Source organism: Meleagris gallopavo, chromosome 1, assembly GCF_905368555.1.
Source record: "Meleagris gallopavo chromosome 1, MGAL_WU_HG_1.1, whole genome shotgun sequence".
NCBI classification, from domain to species: domain Eukaryota; kingdom Metazoa; phylum Chordata; class Aves; order Galliformes; family Phasianidae; genus Meleagris; species Meleagris gallopavo.
Window position 1 is genome coordinate 65,462,498 of NC_139404.1, and position 20,866 is coordinate 65,483,363.

Genomic DNA, 20,866 nt, shown 5'->3' on the forward strand with positions numbered 1-20,866 from the left:
ACCCGTAACATTATAGATACTGTACTTGAGTGAAAAAGTTGAGTTGCTTTGGCCACAACTGCTTTTTCCTAATATTTTACAGACTAGGACCACTACTGAAAATTACTGTTCAAAACACTTCATGTTCCTCAGCAGCTGCGGTGCCAAAGCATAGACTCATTCAGTTCTTCCATTGATTTCACACTCATTCTTTCTCAAATGGGAGAAGCAGTGATTCACATTACAGAATGTTTAACTGAAAGCCGCACTGAATATGATGCTACCATAACTGTAGGCCTGGAAATGGTCAAGAAAGCATCCTGTTAGATTTATCTGGCATACTGAATCACTTCCATGTTAAAGAAATCTGATTTGGATAGAAAGAGTTGAGGTTGGTTTCTTCCTTCTTTTTACTGCATGTGCATTAACTGTAAGACTGTCATATAGTACCTCACATCCATGAAGTACATATGACATCACGTATTTGTGTAACCTTGAAAATGAAAAACAAAAAAGAGCAAAGTGGCTGCTGCTCTTGGCAGTAAGGCTTGGAATTAACAGCATGCCAAGGTCTAGGACTGAGCAGAAGCCAGTGGAAAAAGGCAGCTCTGTGTTTGGTGATTCCCTGGCATGTTTGACTGAATTTAACTGAGAAGCTGAGGAAAAGTGATAAGTAGTCCAAAGGATTTTTCTTTTCACTCACAGTTTAGTGTAAACAAAAGCATATACGGATTTAGCTACACCTAGAAAGCTTGTAGCAGGGAAGAAAAAGGAAGTGCTTTAAAACTATAACATGTTCACATCAAGTAATGTTTTTGACAAGCCATTAAAACATATTTCTCCCACTTCTCTGCTTGCCCTTCTGTTTATCAGGACTCTTGGCAAAGATGTGGGAGATTGAAAAACAAAGAGGTTTTAGCATTTTCTAAAGCACCTGAGTGGTTTTGGAGACTAAATCACCATTTGAAAAGACATTGGGATCTAAGTCTCAAGGATATTTAGCAAATGTTTATACTATTTATACTCTGAACTTCAATACAGTTACCTATGCTAGCTTGAAATGAACTAAAGTTGCTACCAGTGTAGCAGTTCATCGGAGAACTTAGAGGAGATCAATTTGCTCAACTTTTCAGCACATTAAATACCTAACTTTCACAAAGTTCACTTTTGCAAGAAAAGCCTTCGTATGAACTTCTGAGGATCTCATTATCTGCATCTTTATCTGACTGCAGCTGTTTATTAACAACTTGCAGACAGGGACAACAACAATCTCCATGAGACAATTCATTTCCAGTCACAAATAAGTAAGACCCATGAAAATCAGTTCTTAGAGAAATTCAGATGGTGTTTCTCAATAAAAGAGTTGAAAGTCTGAAGGAAAAGGAAGGGGAAATTGCCATGACAAATAACCTGTATTTTCATAAATAATTATTGATGTTCAGTACCTTGGTTATGGATAACTAAGGTGTCCCCTTGGCTGGGAACACCTTCAAAGGGTCTAAGTGTATATACTATTATGTACCCTGCCCCTTTGAAAAATAACTTCTCCAAAATTATGTCTCAAATTAAGGAGCAGGTCATCTGTGGCACTCAGGCCTCTAGTCAGTTGAGCTATTTCACACGTCATGGGTTACCTGCCTCCTGCCTGCAGGCCAAGTGACTGGAGAGATAACTGCCTCTTGTTGCTCATCTCTGTGCCTCTTTCTGGCAATTTCTGGCAGCCTGGACTAACTTAAGCACTCAATAACCTGCTTCTGCCCAAACTGGGATAGCAGTTGAAATTCTGTTAAAATTGCTTAAACTAAGCTGGCTAGTTTTAATGGAAACATGTTGGGAAGCAATTAAACAAGCAGTGGTCACAATAGTAACCTTTGGCAGAGGGCTGTGAGTTGAGACAGTGGCCTCTTCAGCCAGCACAGCTGCAGCTGGAAGGGAAGGTGTGATCAAGCCTTGAGGTTAGTGAAAGAGGAAAAACAGTGGTACAACTAGGTACATCATTTTTGTCTCATTCAGCTTAGGTAATGAACCAAATTCATTTACTCAGTGCCTTTTGATTTACCTGTCCATCTTAGATTAACAGAGGGTCAGATGTGTGTCTCCTAGTGCTTTCAAAGAGTACGTGTGGTAGGGTTCCTCACTCCTTGTTTCCCAATTAAGTAATAGCTTAATGAGAGAGAGACTGTGGAACGGAAGAGTACTGTTTTCGCCATGCATGTTTCCTTTTATGAAGGTTGAACTGTAGGTAGGGCAAAAATAATCATAGCGGGTCATAATGGGTCCATTTAAATTTCTGTCATGACTAATACCCAAAGAAGAATAGGAGAACAGGGCAAGATCGTACCAATACTTCGTACCTATATGCACTGCCAGTTGTTTGGCACTCAGGGATCTTCTGATGCAGTGGTTTATCCACTTAGGTTCCTATCTGACTGGAAATATTTTATAAGGCTGAAATTCTAGAGAGGATACAACAGTATCAATCTCTAATACGTACTCAGTAAATTAATCACTTCTCAAAATATTTTCAAAATTGGATAAACATAGGGAGGAGATGGGTAAATATTTTTTCCGTGGCTACATGGCAGGTCATGATTTTCAGCTTCCAATTCAGTGTAGTAAATCTTCTTTCTTTTTAACCATAGCAGATCATGCTTGGGAGTGGCTTAGTTTTTCATTTTGTTTTGTTTTTGAAACAGATGGTTTGCATTACATAAGAGACAATTTACACAAGTTGACACTTCCCCTTTTTTCTCTATGGCATATTGTGTAGTGGTAAAGTTGGCACAGAAAAAGGGAGGAACTTCTATTAGGATTACATTTATATTTGAGAAAAATATATGTGATCTATGGTTCCAGTTAATTCTTAATCTCCATACCTAGACAGAATTGCATGTAAAATATTAAATAATATTATAAAATACTGAATGCTGTTGTTTACAAGTACAGCCTTTTTTCATGTGAAAAAATAAGTTGGAAGTATGTGATGTGGCTGTATTGTCCATTATCAACAAGAAAAACACCAATTACCTATCTGTTTGCTACGTATCTATTCACTGTGCTATTTAGAATTCAAATATTTTAGCTTTTATGCAAACCTCTTCATATATTATTATATGCACAAAGTATAATATTTATATTATATATAATCATGTAAGTCAGGTAGAAATCTCTCAATAAAGAGTGGATGCTTCAAAGTGAAGTATTAACTAACTGACCTGTGCCATGTGCATTTGTTAAGAGTTAACCCCAGTACCCTACGTATATTAATAGATGGGGTTTTACTGGCAGTGAGCTCCTCCCATTTCAGCAGATGCTGAAACCAAACAGCCAGAATACTGCATTTCCCAAACTGTTGTGAAGCTTCTCCCACATTTAAACTATGCAGGTTTTATTATTACTCAGGTAACCCTTCTCATTTGTTCTCAGGAAGCAGTGCTTAACCTTATTGTTTGTTACTGCTGCTGTTGCTAGTTAACTCCACTTGTGATGCTTGCTAGATAATACATGACTCCCAGCATTTTCACGATGGTGACTGAGATGTCAGTTCGACTGCGGTCTGAGGAGCTGTTGCTGTTGACTTCACCGAAGTCAGATTTCACACCAGATGATACAGATTTTCTAGGGCCACTCTTAGAAATAATTAAAATTTATTTAGAGCTAATTAATATTTGTGAAGTGCTTCGAAAGCATTAAAACAGTGTTAAGTGATAGAAGATAAGTTTTGCAGTGTGCCCTCGAAAGAAAGCATAGTTCCAACTCAGAAGGAGCTGCTCCACAGTTGTAGACAGCGTGATCCTTTCATGAATGCCCATGTGTAGGCTTGTTTGTGGGACATTAAAGTGAGATCTCCTGTATAAGTGGTAATAAAGGGAAGGAAGTAAAAAGTTGTGAAAATGAAGAGGCTTCTTTGGAGAACTATTTACAGGAAAGGCAGAAGGGCTTAAGTTGGGAACAGTGGTAAATTTGTTATTCTTCACCCAATGTCAGCAGCAGAATGCATGGAGACAGAAAGCTTCCCCATGCCTCCTCTGTGAGTATGCATTTGCAGCACTGTTTACTGTTAGTTTTCCTAAAAGAGACTGAATGATCCAAACTTTATAAAGAAGGTGGGTTCCCCCAAGTCAAGGATGTTAAGTAACATTTATTTTGGAAAGTGTGCTCCATTGCTTCTTTAAGTATTTGATGAAGCCTTTAAAAGGGTGTGAAATGTTGGCTAGCTACTTAGCATAGTGGGCATGGTGTGTTGTTCTTGGGATTTTTCGGTATGATTTCAGCTGTAGAGTGGCAGACAGTTTCTTCTTTGGAGGATAAAAAACATCACTGTTGGTTTTCTACAAAGAGGTGTGCAAGAAATTGAATTAAATGAGGATTTTAGGGATCTGTTCTCTTTTCTCAAGAAACAACAGTTAGTAATACTCTATTTCAGAATGTTCTTAAAATGGTATTTAGACCAAATATATTTTCCAAGTTATTCACAAATTCGCACGAAAACTTCTAGGTAGTCCTTTGTTTGCTGATACCTAAGTTATTTTTATGGAAATATGCCAGATTTTAGAAACAAGAACTGTTTAACTTGCCCATTTCTCCTCTCCCCTGTGCATAATTTGTTGTAACAAATCATATTGTGTTCCCAGTCAGATGTCATCAACAAGGGGCTTTCTGAAAACACTTTAATCACTATTTCAACCATATCCAATTAGGGGGGAAAAATGTGAATATACAATAGGTACATTGTATGTTTCTTACATATCAGCTTATTGCTGCTGGAAGTGCTCTAAGTAAAATAAAGCATACAAAGTTATTGATGAAGTATCTAATTACCTTTTAAATTGACAAAAATGTGTGAGGTGAACGAGCCAAGACTAATACAATTAAAATATGCTGAATTTACTGTTCATCTACATTCTGAGCAGTATTTCCTTGTCTGATAAAAATGAAACTCTCAGTTAATTGGTTCCTCATACAGTACAATAAAATTAATGTTTAGGAGTTAAATACCATAAACTTCCTCAGGGAAATTTGCTGATGTATCTCTGTTTTTTAGTTAGTCACATGTTTTATTGTTTAATGGACTATCATGTGGACCGTCTTATAATTTTTTATGTACTCACTGTCCATGTGTCTGGCTTCTGAAGAGACTGAGTGCTAATTTCTGGTTTAACTGTGTCAGCTGTATCAGCTGACATACAGGTCATTGACAATCACCAAATCACAAGAAAAAATATTGACATTGCTATGCTTTTATCAGAATGACAAAAATAGGAACCATGTGTTGTGAAGACCACATACTGTAGTTTCTTTATAAAGATGCTAGTCATCTTTCAGGGCTACTGTTTATGCCTTAGAAAAGACTGAACATATGACTAAACCCTCATCTTCCCCCCCGGATAAGAAAAGAATAATAGCATTGTGGATAGAAACAGCGAGAATGGGGAATTTTTGGTAACAACTTTGTCTTTTAACATACATGAAAATGTGTCAGTTTTGTAATGCTGCAAATGCAACAGAAAGTATCAAAACTGCAAAAAATAACACAGCTGAAGACTATTTCTAACTGAAAGCATCCCATAACCCCTAAACTTATGTGTGACTTCTCACAATAATGCTAATAAAAACAAAAAGGGCAGGCAAAATAGTGATCCCGTGAAAACAGGCTGATAGTTTCAGCTTAGTTTCTTCTAGGCCATAATAGATAACCTAATGTTTTGGCTGTATTATCCATAGTTAGGCAACCAAATAAAAGTCCTGATTTTTAAATTTATGGGCACGTACAAGTCTTGCTGGAAATATATTAGTTTTCCTTAGTACTCGGACCTTTTGAATAGGTGTTGTTTATTGAACAGATTTAAGACAGATATTTGTGAATCCTGGAAATCATGAGATTTCCATAAATATATAATTTATATATATATAAAACCAGAATAACAGGGCTATTCTGGTTGGAAGAGATCTCAGGTCTCCTACTCCTGTACAACCTACTATAACAGCTTGTTTCAATGTCAGACTCCCCTCAAGGGAAAAATCTGATTTTCTCTTGATTTAATTTCTGTCCATTGGCTCTTGTCCTCCAACCAAACTCTGCCACGAGGAGCCTGGCTCTGTCTTCTTGATGACCTACTCGTAGAAACTGGAAAGCTACTTTTAGATCCCTCCAAAGCTACTTCCTCTGTGGTCCAAATAGTTTCTCTAAAACGTGAAAGAAGCTAACCTCTTGTAGTTAGCTCTTGATCAGTGCTGTCAGGACTATGCTCAAAAAAAGCCAGGAAACTGGTTTGGATTTCATTCTGGAAGGCACTAGTGGTATCTTCTACATACTCTTACTATCTATCTCAATCACTAATGCCTAGAGCCAGAAGCAGGGGAACACTGCCAGTGTTACTCTTACTGCATGTTCACCACCGCACCAAAAAAAACCAAAACCAAGCAGAAAGTGGTGATGAAGATGAGAGTCAAAGCGTGCTGAGAAGAGATGCACTGACTTACCTGTCAGCTACCCATCAGCTGTGGTTATTCATTGTAAATATATTTAAGTAATAAATTGAGTGTAAAATTATTGTGGCTTTTTGTGGAGCTTATAAAAAAACAGGGAGAAGATAATGTAGGTTTTTTTTCATTCAATAGAATGTACTATAAGGAAATGTTTATTCTGGTATATTTCATAGAATTTAGATTAGCATTCTGGTTTTGGAATATAAAGATTTGTTTTTGCTTCTTGCTTGATACGTTCTTTATGTTGCTTTTTTTTTTTTTCTTCTCCTTTTATGAACCTCTGACTTCTTTCACTTTCTGTCCCTGAAAGTAAGGTAGGAGGAAAAACAATAAGTAAAATAAATAAAGAAAAAAATAAAGGGAAATAAATTCTGCTTGTCCTTTTCTAGGGGTTTTTTTTTTTTTTTTTTAAAGAAGAAAATTTCAGGATAAAATTGGAGAGCTCTATTGTTTCATATAATAAGGTTCAACCTAAAAATCTTGTCAAAACATTATAATTTAACGTTAGCATGTAACTTGATTTATATAGCAAGTAAGACAATTGTGCCTGCTCTGCAACACTTGCAGCCTGTCAGGAGATGAGACAAGACACTAGGGGGGATTACACCTTGAAGGAGAATAAATGAGATGAGTGACAGAAAAAAAATGTCTTGTGAATTTAGGTGAATGGTGCAACACACATAATGTTAGCTCCTATGTTTTCCTTTCCCTTTAACTGAAACTATTAATTTTTTTTACCTACTAAACTCTTTGGATAAAATTTTGCAAAACACATAAATTCTTTAAGAGCCCCTGTTGTACTTCTGCAAGTACAGAAATCATTTAATATCCGTGAGCTTGATAGCTAGTCAATTGAAAATTAAGTTCCTAAACACAAGGTTGTTATTTTGTGTTTTAGAACATGATGTCCACTTGGCTCGGTACCACAGTTTTCTTTTGCAGGGTGTTTTCAGTGGAGGACGATGGAGAGTTCATAGGAAGAGTGTTTTAAAAGTGAATGTGCTTCATGAAAAATGCTCTTGTAAGCAAGATCTTAGAAGATTATTTTGGGCAAGGATGAAGGTGTGATTTGAAATTGAAAGAAGTTGCAGTGCATAAATTATCAAGAAAGAAGCTCTGGGTATGTTAGCAGAAGACGGACCAGAGGAGGGATAGAGAAATAAAGAATTGGCCAGAATGGAGGACTCAACCTTGCCTTCTTTCTTCCAAAAGTGATGGCTGGCCCACAGAATTCTCCTTTGCTTACAGTGTGCACCAGTACCTCTCATACACCCTGTCAGCACAGCCAAGCTGACGTATCCCATTTGAGTCATTACATGCTGTATCACCTGTACAAACTTGTTTCTGTGATCTTTTTCATGTAGTCAGACTTGAATAATTCTGTTCTTCAAAGTGAAGTCAGAGAGTAGCTAGGAAATAACTGTATATTAGAGAAGAATTTGTAAGGTATTGAAATAATTTTTGTCTTGTTCTTTCGATAAAAGTCACAGCCTTTGACCTGTTCCAGATTTTACCATAAAGGAAAAAACAACAACAAAACTCTCTGTGCTTTGTTCATAAGAAAAGGCCACTCTTAGTAGGAGATGGAACTTGAAAAAAATGTACAATACGTTTCTTTTGATTGCTGAAAGATTCAGAAAGGAGTTCTTCTGCCTGTGTGTGTTAATATATTTATTAACAGAGAATTTTGTGAATTGAAATGTAATATAGTTGTTTGAGAATTTACTGATCTTTTCAGTGATAAAAGCTGGTGAATGGCTTGGGAAATAGATATTTCTAATAATAATTTCTAAGATGACTGTATATCTTACCTCACATTCCTGACAAATTCCCAGAGCTTGGGGAAAAATACCCACAACTTAGTGCTTTTGTGAATGTAAAAATAAGATATTTACTGAAGTATTAAGCAAATAGTTAAGAAGCATGTTTCCCAGACTTAGAAATTAACTACAATTACCCAGACAAAACTGTGTATGATATGGGAAAAAATTTAAGGACATCAAAAGAGGTGTCTTGTTCTAGAGTAGTGGCAGAGAGCATGCAGATATATTTATTAGAGGAGACTTGAAGCCTTAGTATACTGAGAAGTGGTGATTCTCCTGCATTATGTGATATCTTTGAATGCTTGGCCCCCATGTTTATATAGGGCCTGGCTCCTTCCTTGGGAAGGGCACTGGCTGATGAGTTACCTGTGGGTTTTCCACTGGGCTATTTCATGATGTCAGGCAAGGCACAACATTTGAGCATATTTTGGCTATTGTGTTTTGTCTCTTGTGAATGGGGAGCTTTTCTGGACAGAGGTGATCTTTGTTAGAAGGCAAACAGAGTGGAACACAAACCCTGATGGTGCCTCTGCTCATCACTGGGCCTTGCTCCAGCTCCATTGCTGCTGCTGTGGTGTCTGGACTGTGGGAGCAGTGATGCACTTGTGAAAAAATTGGAGCACAGATGGGTGTTCTCTTCATAAGAACAATTGCTAAAGATAAGCACAAGATAGCAGAGAATGTTACCAAAGCGTAATTATAGGTTTTTATAATATTCATATTAGGCAACAGAAGCCTTTCAGACTTGTTTTATGGTTTTGTTTGTTAAAAAGATTTTGGAGCACTGGAAATATGTGAAACCCATTAAAGAGTGAACTGACAAACAACCTGCCCAGTAGACAAGAGAGCCTAACTCTACACAGTTACAGTTTGGTTTTAGGATGAATTTGAGATTTTTCTTTAGAATTGTACTTCTGAGAAACTATATTCTGTGATTCTGTGTGCTTGATCTAACAGTTGGCAACCCTGCTGTGACAGCGGGATTGGAACTACATGATAGATGAAGTTCCTTCCAACCCAAACCATTCTATGATTCTACATAAGCACACATTAGTGTAATAGATGTGCTTTCTAGGCTAGTCTGTTAGGAGTCCGAGAGGCATTCCCTAAGCCACCAAAGCCAGTGGCTCTGAGTCTATGTGCATAGTCATGTGGTCTTTAGTATGTTCTTCTCTCATGAACCGAGATACATCTACCAAACACACCCGAAAGGATAGGAAATACCGCAACAGATTAGGGTATGAGAATCTGCCTGGCTGTTCAGGGAGTTGAGAATAGTGGGATTTATGAATTGTGCATGAGGTTGTGGGAGGTTGGGCTGAAGCTTATATAGAGCGTGGAGAAATGAAGAATGTGAGACAGCACATGGAAGCTAATCTTTTAATATCTATGTTTTAGTATATATTATTTGTAACTGAAATTTTTACTGTAAAATAATATGCTAGTGAGCATCATTTCCCTTGTTCTTTTTGCAATTAAGAAAGTAATCATGTCATATTCTTCTACAATCGGTACTTTAACAAAATGTCCTCTTCCAGAGAGTAGCATTTCAGAATGATATTTAGATTAACCTTTGAGCTACTAGTGGCATGGTAGGAGTTGAACATCATTCACTCTAAGTCTTGAATCTCCATCTGTTTCTTTTCCATGTCTTCACATCATTGAATGAAGGCCCATTGCTTGGGTCACAGGTTAACTCTCAAGAAAATTTCATGTCAGAGGAATGTTTTCATTCAAACCATAATATGAAATGGAAAGTGTACATCTCAGTTAAAGCAAAAGAGAAGAGTAAAATAATGAAAAAATCTTTGGGGGGGCGAGGGAGTAGCAACCAACAATCTACAAACAAAAGAAAGCACACTACTAATCAGGAAATCTGTCCCCATTGCTGATAAATAGAGAAGTACGGCCTGATGTTGATGCCAGGGACATTTGCGAATGAAGGTACCTGTGTTGAACCTTGGATTCCTATTAGTTGGCTTCCTAGCCTTGAAGAAGACCGTGAGGCTTCAGCAAAGCATTATTTAAGATATTCTTACATATAAGTAGACATGCTTGCAGTTAAGTATCTAATAAAATGCTTCACTAGTCCAGCTTTTTTTCTGGACCTCCTTCTAGAAGTTGTGGTATTTAATTTGTAATAGGAGATAGCAATCCATGAATGAAAAGACTTCTGTAAAGAGCATAGAGTTATAAAAGGGAGAAAATAAACAATAGCATTTTTCCTGAAGAAGTATACACCAGCACAGATTATTTCTGACATTTTTCGAATATGAGATATATTTCTTTTCTTTTGTTTTCTGTTCCCTGTAACTTACACTTGATACTATTATAACTTTAATTCAGTAACTGCTAATGATTGTTGTACAGAACAGCCTGTATCACCTTCTTGATTTGTTTTTTTCCACCTTTCACTTAAATAAAAATGAGGAGAACTTTTAACCTACCTATCTAATAAAACGTGCTGAAACATTTAGCTAGATTTTCTTGATAAAGCACCTTCATTTTTTCTGTAGTCTCTATTCAAGAAACTTTGCTAGTGCTGCAGGAATCAGATACTAACAGAACATAGGAACAAACAGAAGGGCTCTGTTGATCGTTATTTGCGTGGAAGCTACTAAAACATTTTACCACTTGGAGAAGCAATATAATGCATGTAGCTATTAAAATGTTTTTTATAATTATTTTTTACCAGTTTTCTTAATAGATTTGTTGTTGAGCTGGTAAAAAGTTTATTTTAATGAATCAGATAAGTGAGTGACTGAAAGTGAATGTCCCATAACATTAAAAAGATGCCTGTCACCATCTAAACTTTTGCCGTCTCATACGATTCTCCTTTATAAAAGCCTGCACCTTTTTTCTTAAGCTTTTATAGGGTCCCTTTATCTCATTCTGCACAATGCAGCCTTTACTAAGCTGAAACAGTTTTCTTTCAGAAGCAAAACTGAACCACAAGTCGTGGGGTGGAGTTGATGCAGGGATTTCAGGGGCTTGTCTCTGATGCACTCCACATGCTTTTTCCTGTTACAGGATCAAACCCTGAATGTGCAAAGCAAGGTTTTTTTTCTTGCTTGAAAGCAAAGCCAGTACTGAGGGGAGTGCCACTTCTGATCAGTGTGGAGCTGGGTTTGCTAACAGTGACCAAAGTTTGGTTAACTCCATATTGCAGACAAGCTTGTAAATTTGTCCCCTTCTAATGCTGTGATCTTATCAAGGTTGTACTGTTTTCCTTTTCTTCTCCTCCACCCCATCTTCTTTCTTTCTTCCCTCTTTTTTTTTTTTTTTTTTTTTTTTTGAAGTGCAGCCTTCTGATCAATGTGCACTTTTTTTTTCCATTTCCCTAAATACATCATGAAAAAGGATGAGGTTTCCGCCTTAATTGCTTGTGCCTTTTATTCACATTCCTCTCTCAGCCAGAATTGTGAAAAGAGTGTTAGTAAAAGGCTGCACAATAGAGCTTTTCATTAGGCCTCAACAAGGCACACAAAAGAAGGCTTTTGGAAGGAGTGAATGCAGGACTTTAATTTGCAGGTGGAGAGCAGATAAAAGGTGCTGACGCCTCTATTATTCTCTTACTTAGGTGACCCCTACCCTGTTCAGCTGATCCCGACTACCATGGCAGCTGCTGCCGCAGCAACACCAGGCCTAGGTCCGCTCCAACTGCAGGTAAGTGGCAGCAGGCTGCAGGTGGGCTGCATGTGATGTGAGCAGGGCTGCTGGGCCACACTCTCCACGCAGAATTTCTATCAGGAACAAAACAACTGTCAGCCCGTGTTCATTTTCTTTTCGCTGTCATGGAACTTTCTGTTAGCTTTTTGTATTGTTGTCGCCAATCTTACTGTGGTTAAGTTGGCGCTGCAAGTCTGGTGTGTTAGCTGGCCCCATCTGTCAGATTGTTTTGGGATGGGTTGTGCAGTCCGGCCGGGTGTAGACATGTACTGTGCTGCAGAAAAGCTCCGTCCTGAAGAACGCTTTTAAACTGCTTAAAAGGCACTTAGCGAGATTATGCGTTTTAAGCTGTAAGCCCTCAGTGTAACAACTGGCCCCTCCTGCCATGTTTTGTGGGCCCATCACATTTTGGGAACTGCTATTGTACAGATAATTATCAATTATGCTATTATAACATAGGCAGTGATAAAACAGGTGATAGGATACTAAAGAATCTTTTTTTTTTTTTTTTTAAACTATGTTGTCGGGATGTATAGGATTCATACCTCCCAATATTGCTCTACATTTTGGAGATATTAGTGTGCTGTCCATGTGCCTCAGTGGTGCAGATATTCCTCAGCTGTTTGTGATCAGCCTTCCTACCCTCATCAAACTCTTGGAACTGAGAAAATTTGATGTCCATCTCTGCACATCTGCTTTGCCTGTAGGATGATCGTAGTCAAAATTGGAGACTCAATGAAATCAGGATTCAAATAATCTTTAGTCCTGCACAGTCCTGATTGACACTCATTTATAAAAACAAAACAAAAAACGCAACTCTCAATTGCTAATTTGTTTCCCTACTTACGATTATTTGCCAAGTCACATGAAACACAGAGCTTTATACCTACTAGGAAATGCTCTACATTTATAAACAGTGCATGTAAAATGCCTTCTCAAACTCAGTTTGGCCAGATCAGTATAAAGAAGATTCTCTATGACATCAGATATTTTAGTTGTTCAACCAGCATGTGAGAGCACGGGACATAATTCTGGGGAAGATTTTATTTTATTTTAACACTGGCAGCGGAAGTTAACAGAGTTTCACAGAAATAGCTGCCAGTGTGTAAGCTGACACATTCCATGCACCACAGAGGTTAATACATTCATTCCTATTGTGCCTTTGTATGAAAAGCTACACTGTCTGTGTGTTAGCTTCTGATTCTGTGAGTTACAAATACTGTAGGCGGCTTAAGAATCATGGGAGCCATAAAAGTCAACCCTTTGAGATGAATTTTGAGGAGTAACGTCAGTATTGACAATATGCTTATAATAGCCAAACACACATGAACACACATATTGAAGGAAGAAGGAAAAAATGAAAACAAAAAATGGAGCTAGCTAGGAATGAGAAAAAACAGCATAGTCTAATTCTCCTCATTTATACAGTCATTCAGTGTACTCCTAAAAGAATGCATCAGTGATCCAGTATGTTTGGAGGATCGTATAATTTCATTTCAGGACCAGCTTTGGGCTGTATCTCTGCATGTGGCAGGCTGAAGCATTCTGAATAAAATGAGCTTTATCACAGTAATAGTTTCCTTATAAAAAGTTTGCTGTGTGCAAATGTTACTGACTTTATAAATATCTTAAGATGAGTTTAGGTGATGAAGAATTTGAAAACATCAGAGGCTTTGTGTTTCTGTGTAAATGAGACTATTAAAAGGAAAGTATTGACCAAATTAACCTGTGGTTTTTTTACTACATGTTATTTAGTCTGGAATTGGAGGGAAAGTTTGGTAGCTAGGCAGGCTGAGAGGTTCAACGTACTAATTGTAGATTCTTTCATGCTTAATCTTTAGGGTTGTGAATATAAAAATTAATCCACTCATATTTCTAACCTAATAGAAATTAGACGTGCTTCTTCATTTCTGGTGCGATTTGAAAGAGTTAGATAGACTAGATATATTTTGAGAAAGATTTTACAATAAAACATTCAGAATGGACTTTCACGCTTTCTAACATGAGTGGAACTGAATCTGAGGGAAAATCGTGAAGATTATTTTGACCTCATTTGAGAAACCTTCCTGATGCAGAACGTAGCTGCTGGCCTAAAAGCATTGTGCTTTCCAAATTCTGTTCAAATTCAGTTTTGGTTTTTGGTGATTGTTCCTTCAGTATGTTTGTCGTGAATAACTGATCCAAAGCCACCTATAAGTAGTATGAGTGAATGTGTAGGCATTACAGTCTCTTTCCAAGAGGAACTCTTCTTGCTTTACAAATTCATGTATATTATATATAATCATAGTGTTCCCTACAAACACTTTGTCCTCTGGTCATCTGAGAGTAGAAGGTCAGAAAAACACAGTGTTCCTTCTTTTCTTTTTTTTTTATTTATCCTCCCTATCTCTTACTTTTCATGTTTTGTATACTAAAAGCAGTAGTTTTTAGAAGAGATCAAAGAACCTGGCACAATAAGCGTTTTGTTGCTCCCAGCAAAACTTGGTACATGGCGATATCTTAGTGGAGACAAAACCAAGGAATTTTTCTTGTTCATTTGTATGGTGATAATAAACATACCTCTGCTATTTCATTAGAGAATTTTAAGTCAGAGCATGGCTTTAGTAGCAAACTGCAGAATGAACAGGAAGTACTTTTCTATTCCTGGTTGTCAAAATTGAATTTTCTCCTTATAAATGAAATGCAGAGTGTATTTTTAGAAGGACAGCTAACATCTGATTGTTTTCCTGTGGCAAAGGTACCCTTTGTCAGTTAAAATGTAATGCCTCATTTTGAAATGCCCTGTTGATTCCCACTGACAGGTTTGTAATCTGAAGCCCTCCATTTCTCTCCCTGCCTTTGAGACCTCGCTGGGGTATACAGATTCTGTCATCTGATACCTGCCACAATTAGCCATACGTGATTACATTCATTTCCAGTATCCGTAGAGAGCCTAATGACTCTGTAAGAATGGAAGCTAAAACTTACATTGTTAGGTGTTAAGAAAGGAGGAGATGGATGGAGCCATGTTGGAGAAGCTGCAATTAATGTGATGCATGTTTGAGTATCTTCATGATAAAGAACTGACTGTCAGCCCGTCACATTCATTTATTCCAACATTTAATGACACAATTTTTTTTTGGGGGGGGGGGGGGAAAAAAAAAGGTTTTTAGCTTTTCAATGATGAAGTTCAGTCCCAAACTTTGTGAAGTGTCATTTTAAAAGATACTTTAATTGTAGTAAAATTCCTGTTGGTTAGCAGGTGGGTTTCTGATGCTGATTTCCCCCCCTGTAAATTCCATATGGCTTTGTTCCTAAGGAGTGATGCAGTGTAGTGATTTTGTACAAGTTGATATAAAATAAAACTGAATGAGGCTGACAAATTGAAAGATCTCCTGTATGCCTTATCTAAACATGATGTTTTTTTATGTGGTTCAGCAGATGAGGGAATTAAATTTCCCTGTCTCAGTGATCAAATTTATAGCTAAAAGCATAGAGGCCATGTGACAAGTTTTACACAAAGTAAATATAAAGTTGGTACCGAATTGATTAATACCACTTATTGAGCAAACTCAGTATGAACAGACATTTCCAGAAGTCTAAGAAAATTCAGTGTAAAATTATATCTGATGTGGGCTCTTTTTTCTAAGAAAAATAGCTCCTCAGTGCTTTCCAAGCATTACAAAATATGGGACCTGATAGCCTGATCTAAAAATTGAGAGGAGTATGCAATAGAGGGTGTGCAAACAGTTCACATCTCCCAGATTTTTAGCTTGATCGAGAGCAACAGATCAGTGGACAGTCATACAAATACTATGTGTACTGTACTGAAAGATAATGCTGGTTGTATTCTGACAACTGCCAGTGTAGTGTTACTGTACAGGTATTTTGTGTTCATTAAGAATAGAGCAACTTGATACAGTACAGACTTTCTTTAATCTCCTGCTCTTCAGAAATACACCCCAAAAAGTTCAGAGTGCCTGCATCCAAACTTTTTTCCTTCTTCATCTTAGCATGAAACAGACTTAAAATCTTGATTATTGGGAGTTGTGGTCAAGATTGTGACCACAGCTGTCTTTACTTGGATAAAGGAGGCCTACAAGAAAGATGAGGGAATCTATCAGGGAATGAAGTGACAGGACACAATGTAATGGTTTCAAATTATAAAGAGGTATTTCTAGATTATATAGAAAGAAGGAATTCTTCACTATGAGGGTGATGAGGCACAGGAACAGGCTTCCCAGAGAAGCTATAGATGTCCCATTCCTGAAGGTATTCAAAGTCAGGATAGGTGTGCCCTTGGCAACTTGATCTAATGGAGGGCGTGCCTGCCATTGCAGGGAGGCTGGAATTAGATAGTCTTTAAGGTCCCTTCCAATGCAAGCCCTTCTGTGATTCTATGATTAAATAGAAATCTTGTGTCAGTTTACTGGTTTAAAGGTATTTAACTGGGTCTCAATTCTGAAGAATCCCAATTGATTCTTCATACTACTTTGAATGATGATGATGATGATCAGATTTAGATCTCATGCAAATAGTTCTGCCAAGATTTTTGCCCTGCATTTTCTTTGCTATGTAAAGACTTCAGATTCTTTTTTTTTTTTTCTTTTGCTACAAAATTCTTTTCAATGGTATGGGGAGATATGCATACCAAGGACAGAATTTCAGTGGAATTGAGCATAAATAGTCTGGACCACATTTTCAGAAAAAATTAAATCTATTTGAAGTTTCTGTACTTCTCACAGTTGTTCATCTTGATGTTATTTAGGTGACGCTTTCTAAATTTTTCTTTAAAAAAAATTACCTCTAGGTATCTTAAAGGCTACATAATTGTCTTTGATATCTGTGTTCACTTGAAGTAAACAGAAATGATAGAGCTATTTAACAAGTATACGGTGAATGATCGGAAGATAGACTGTTCCAGTGGTCATATGAGTATTACATAAAACATCTGTTACCTATGAAACAAAAATGAAGCGCAAAGACTGCCTGCTCAGTCAGATACCATTTTTTTTTCTTCCAGGCTAGCTGCCTTTTGGTTTCTGCACCACTGCGGGGATGAGCTACATTTCTCCACTTGCCAGTTCAGATTATTTCACTGAACTATCTCCTTAAGTTTCATTTGAAATATTGCTGATGGTAGAACTTCCCCTCTTGCTTTAAAGAGATGGCAGTGTATTTTCATGCACTAATTGTCAAACACATTTATTTTCTGTTTTGCGTATCTCTTTCTGATTTCTTAATATAATTTGTAGATGTAACCAGTTTTGGCCAGATTAAGCGTGACCTTCTCGTATTACAAGAACTCAAATATGTAAAAGAAAACCCTGGAAAAAAAAGCTTTATAAACACTGTAGTGATACATCTGAATACTGAAAGCTTGATTCCTTCCTTATGTTGGGGAGCCAACTTAGCAGAGCTGAAGTGACCTATCAGAAAACCACAGAATGGCTGAAGTTCAGCAGACCTCTGGAGGCCATCTAGTCCAACCCCTGCTCAATCAGGGACACACAGAGCAGGTTTCCCAGGACCATATGAATAATTTCTGGTAGAGAAAAAAGGGCTGATGTCCCACTACTGTCCCTGCTAAATGTAGCAAAGAGTTGGCAGTACTTTATCCATTATTCATTTACTCTGCAGTCCACATTCGTGATCTTTTTTGGCTATTACTTTAATTCAGTCTTTTGTCTATGAAAAGGTAAACCACTTTTTTATCGCTGCAAAGTTATTCCTTCTATTACCTGGGCAGTGTCTAACTTTAAACACCTTGTAAGTTTTTCAGCATTCTTTCGGTGTTTGCTTTTCTACTTTACCTGTTTTCATTAATAGGACTCTGGCTTAATTTGTAGGGAATGAATCATTAGTGTAGAGTTTAATTACAATAATATAAAACTCATGCAATCCACTTAAGCATAAAAAAGTTGAATTCGATTTTCACTGTGAGCACCCACATCTGGGGAAAAAAAAAAACCAGCTAAGTACATGAAAAGCACTATTTCTCATTAGCATAACCAAAAGATGGCAATCGTCCATCTGCCATTAGTTCACTGTATTGCTGTGCTGTTTCTGATGGCCATCACAAACAATGATAATAATAGGAATAGTAAAACAAGATATTTTGTATACGTTTTTGTTGAATGTCCAATTTAAATAGTTTTTAAAATTGTTGCATTCATGTAGATTCTATACTCCCAACTTCTGTCCTCAGTTTGTTTCTGATTTCGTAAGTGAATATGTGGCCCACAAGATATTTGCCTCTTGTTCTTCAAATAAATAATCAAATGGCCATTTAGAAAAGAGATTACTGAAGACCAGCTTTCAGTTCTTCAGGCAGAGAAATGGAACATAGTGCTCCTGGTATAAGTGAGGCTACAGCCATCTAAACTGGTTGAAGATTCTCTGTGTGGTTGTGGGGAAAGTTGTGTTGAAGAATTTGAACTTTCCAAGATTTTTTTAAATTAAGTCTTAGTAATGATTATAAAATATTTGTTAAGATGTATAAGTGAGGTTTGGGTTGAAGAGCTAGTGATAGTCAGTGAGTATTTATGAGGAATCCCTGTGCTTTTAAATGGGAAAGTTCCTCCCAGTTAACTCAAAGGCACGACTCACAACACCAGGATGCAACTAGTCCTCACCCTTAGGATACTTACTCAGAGCTAGGAACTATGATAGATTGCAGTATTAACTGCAGAGCATACCAGCTCAAATAAGTAGTCTTCATGGTAGAAAAAATGTACTCCATACTTGCCTTTGATACATACCTAAATTTTACAAAAGGAAAAGTCAATGTATTCTGTCAAAATGGATTTGAATGAAAAGCTTGATCACGTCAGACTCCAACCGGTTTCTTAAATACAATCATTATGACAGAATATACATAGTTTGTTCTGAAAGTAATGTGCCCGATTTATTTCCATGGAAATCTTCATTTCCGTGGAAGCTACAACAGATACAAAGAGCACAATAACGCTATTTGGTAGAGCAAATTCTCAGCTACAAAACAGTGTTTTGCAACACAGTCACTACCATTAGTTGTGCATTTTTTGCCAGCGATCAACAAGAGCCTCCATGCCACGCTCATGAAAAATTTGCACTAGTAGAGGAGACACACTGTGGCTGTTGCCACTGCTGAAATGCACCACCCACCAGCTCACTGTGCTCACATTCACCGTTTGGTTTCTGGAAAAATTCAGCAAGCATCACTGGATGTCAGTGGGTGTCATTTTTTCCACGTGGAGGAATTTTCAGTGCCACATGTTTGCTTCACCCTCACTTCTGTGTCAGATGTGATTTTGTCAGACTGCCCCTCTGCTGCCATGTGTCACACAGCAACAAAGTGTAACAGAATGTTGATGGGAAGGTTCAACCTCTGTTGCCCTACCACCAACATCCAACTCTGTCGTGTGGCTACATAATAAAATGGGAAGCATTACTTTTGGAAAAGCCCTTATATGTGAAGACTCTGTAAAGGCTTTGTCATTTACTGTGTGCGTGTGTCTGAAGATATGCACAGTGAACACTTACAGGCAGTAAGTACACATGGTAAAACAATATCATGACTACTCTGTGGGCTGTCAGATTTTAACTCCCTCCCCAACCCTCCAGGGGAAAGAATTAGCTGTGATGGCTTATTCATTTTATCTAGATTAACAGTCCTTTCTGCATAACTTTCAGATTCCATCCATATCTATGAAATATGAAAAAGACTGAAAAATGACCAGCGTGTCTTCCTTCCAGTTGTAACTCAGGCCTGCTGTTTGCTAGCAGACCTCTGTCTGCATGAGTGAGTTTTCTTGTAGGTTAGAGACTGAATTCCCTCTTCCCCCTCCCTTCGACCCTGAGCCTGCAGGGCAGACAGACAGAAGCACACATATGATTAATACAGCACAGCTGCAGTAGTGACTCATTTGCATATGTATTAATAGAGGCAAAAACAACAATTCAATTACATACAGAGACATTCTGCATACTAAAGAACATATGCAAATGGGCCTGGAAAAAGTGCAGCCAGCGTTTTCTCTGACTTTCCTGAGCGCATATGGGCTAGCATCAGAGCCCAGCAGTTTTCAAGAAATCCCCTTTAGGAAGAACCTGTTACAAGATGCTCATAAAGCTATTACTCCTCCTCCCCAGCTCTACCCCACTCTGGCTTCCCAGAAGGAGTTTGACATTTGGACAATGGAAATAGCACAAGCAATGTCTTTTCCATGTTATTTCATATTTACTAGCCTTCAGATTCCTGTTGCTGTCTCTTTCCATCTAAGGCTCTGCATGCAGAACCCCATCCCTTTGCCTCATCTTCAATGTGCGTGCATTTATTCTATTTTTCTTTCTCCTTATCCCTTGGGGGTGGGGGGTCATTTCTTTTGTCTTTCTCTGCTTCAAGCTTTCTTTTATCTCCTTGACTCTATGAATTGGCAAAAAGATGGCCATTTCCATACCTTTTTCTTGCAGTGACCTTAAATGTCTCATAATAGTATAATTCAGTATTTTTCTGCTAGGGGGCCATTAAATAATTTTAATGGGTCTGAAAAGTGACTGAGAAAAGTTAACCTGTTGTAAATAGGCTTTTATGTCATGATACATTGGTCCTTGACTCTTCTAAGAAGATTGTGGAGGTCTCAAACCAAAAGGGCTGAAAATCACAGGTACTAAATAGCTCATACTACAGGTGATGTGATTACCATCTTGAAAATTGGTACAGACTGATTCTCCTAGTGGGAAGCAGATGTTCTCTAAATCCGATGGGAATTTAACAGGCAATAGTTTTGAGCAGCTTTCAAAATCAGGTTGAAAGTATTCCAGCATTGAAATTTAGGCTGTAAGAAGGCTTACTTAAGCTATAAATACTTTCATTAACTGTAAGTTATTCCTTATGTTTGTGTTATAACTAAAACATCTAATATGTCTACAGTGTGTATTAGATG

At 37.6% G+C, this 20,866-nt stretch overlaps 1 protein-coding gene across 19 annotated transcripts in view; it reads left to right on the forward strand.

Moving 5' to 3' along the window:
• Positions 1-20,866, forward strand: part of SOX5 (SRY-box transcription factor 5) — a 639,945-nt gene that overhangs the window by 539,145 nt on the left and 79,934 nt on the right. For all 19 annotated transcript variants that reach the window (XM_085231458.1, XM_085231481.1, XM_085231450.1 and 16 more), the window contains one exon: positions 11,872-11,957. In XM_085231458.1, the coding sequence (XP_085087584.1) occupies positions 11,872-11,957 (86 nt within the window). The remainder of the gene's footprint in view (positions 1-11,871; positions 11,958-20,866) is intronic.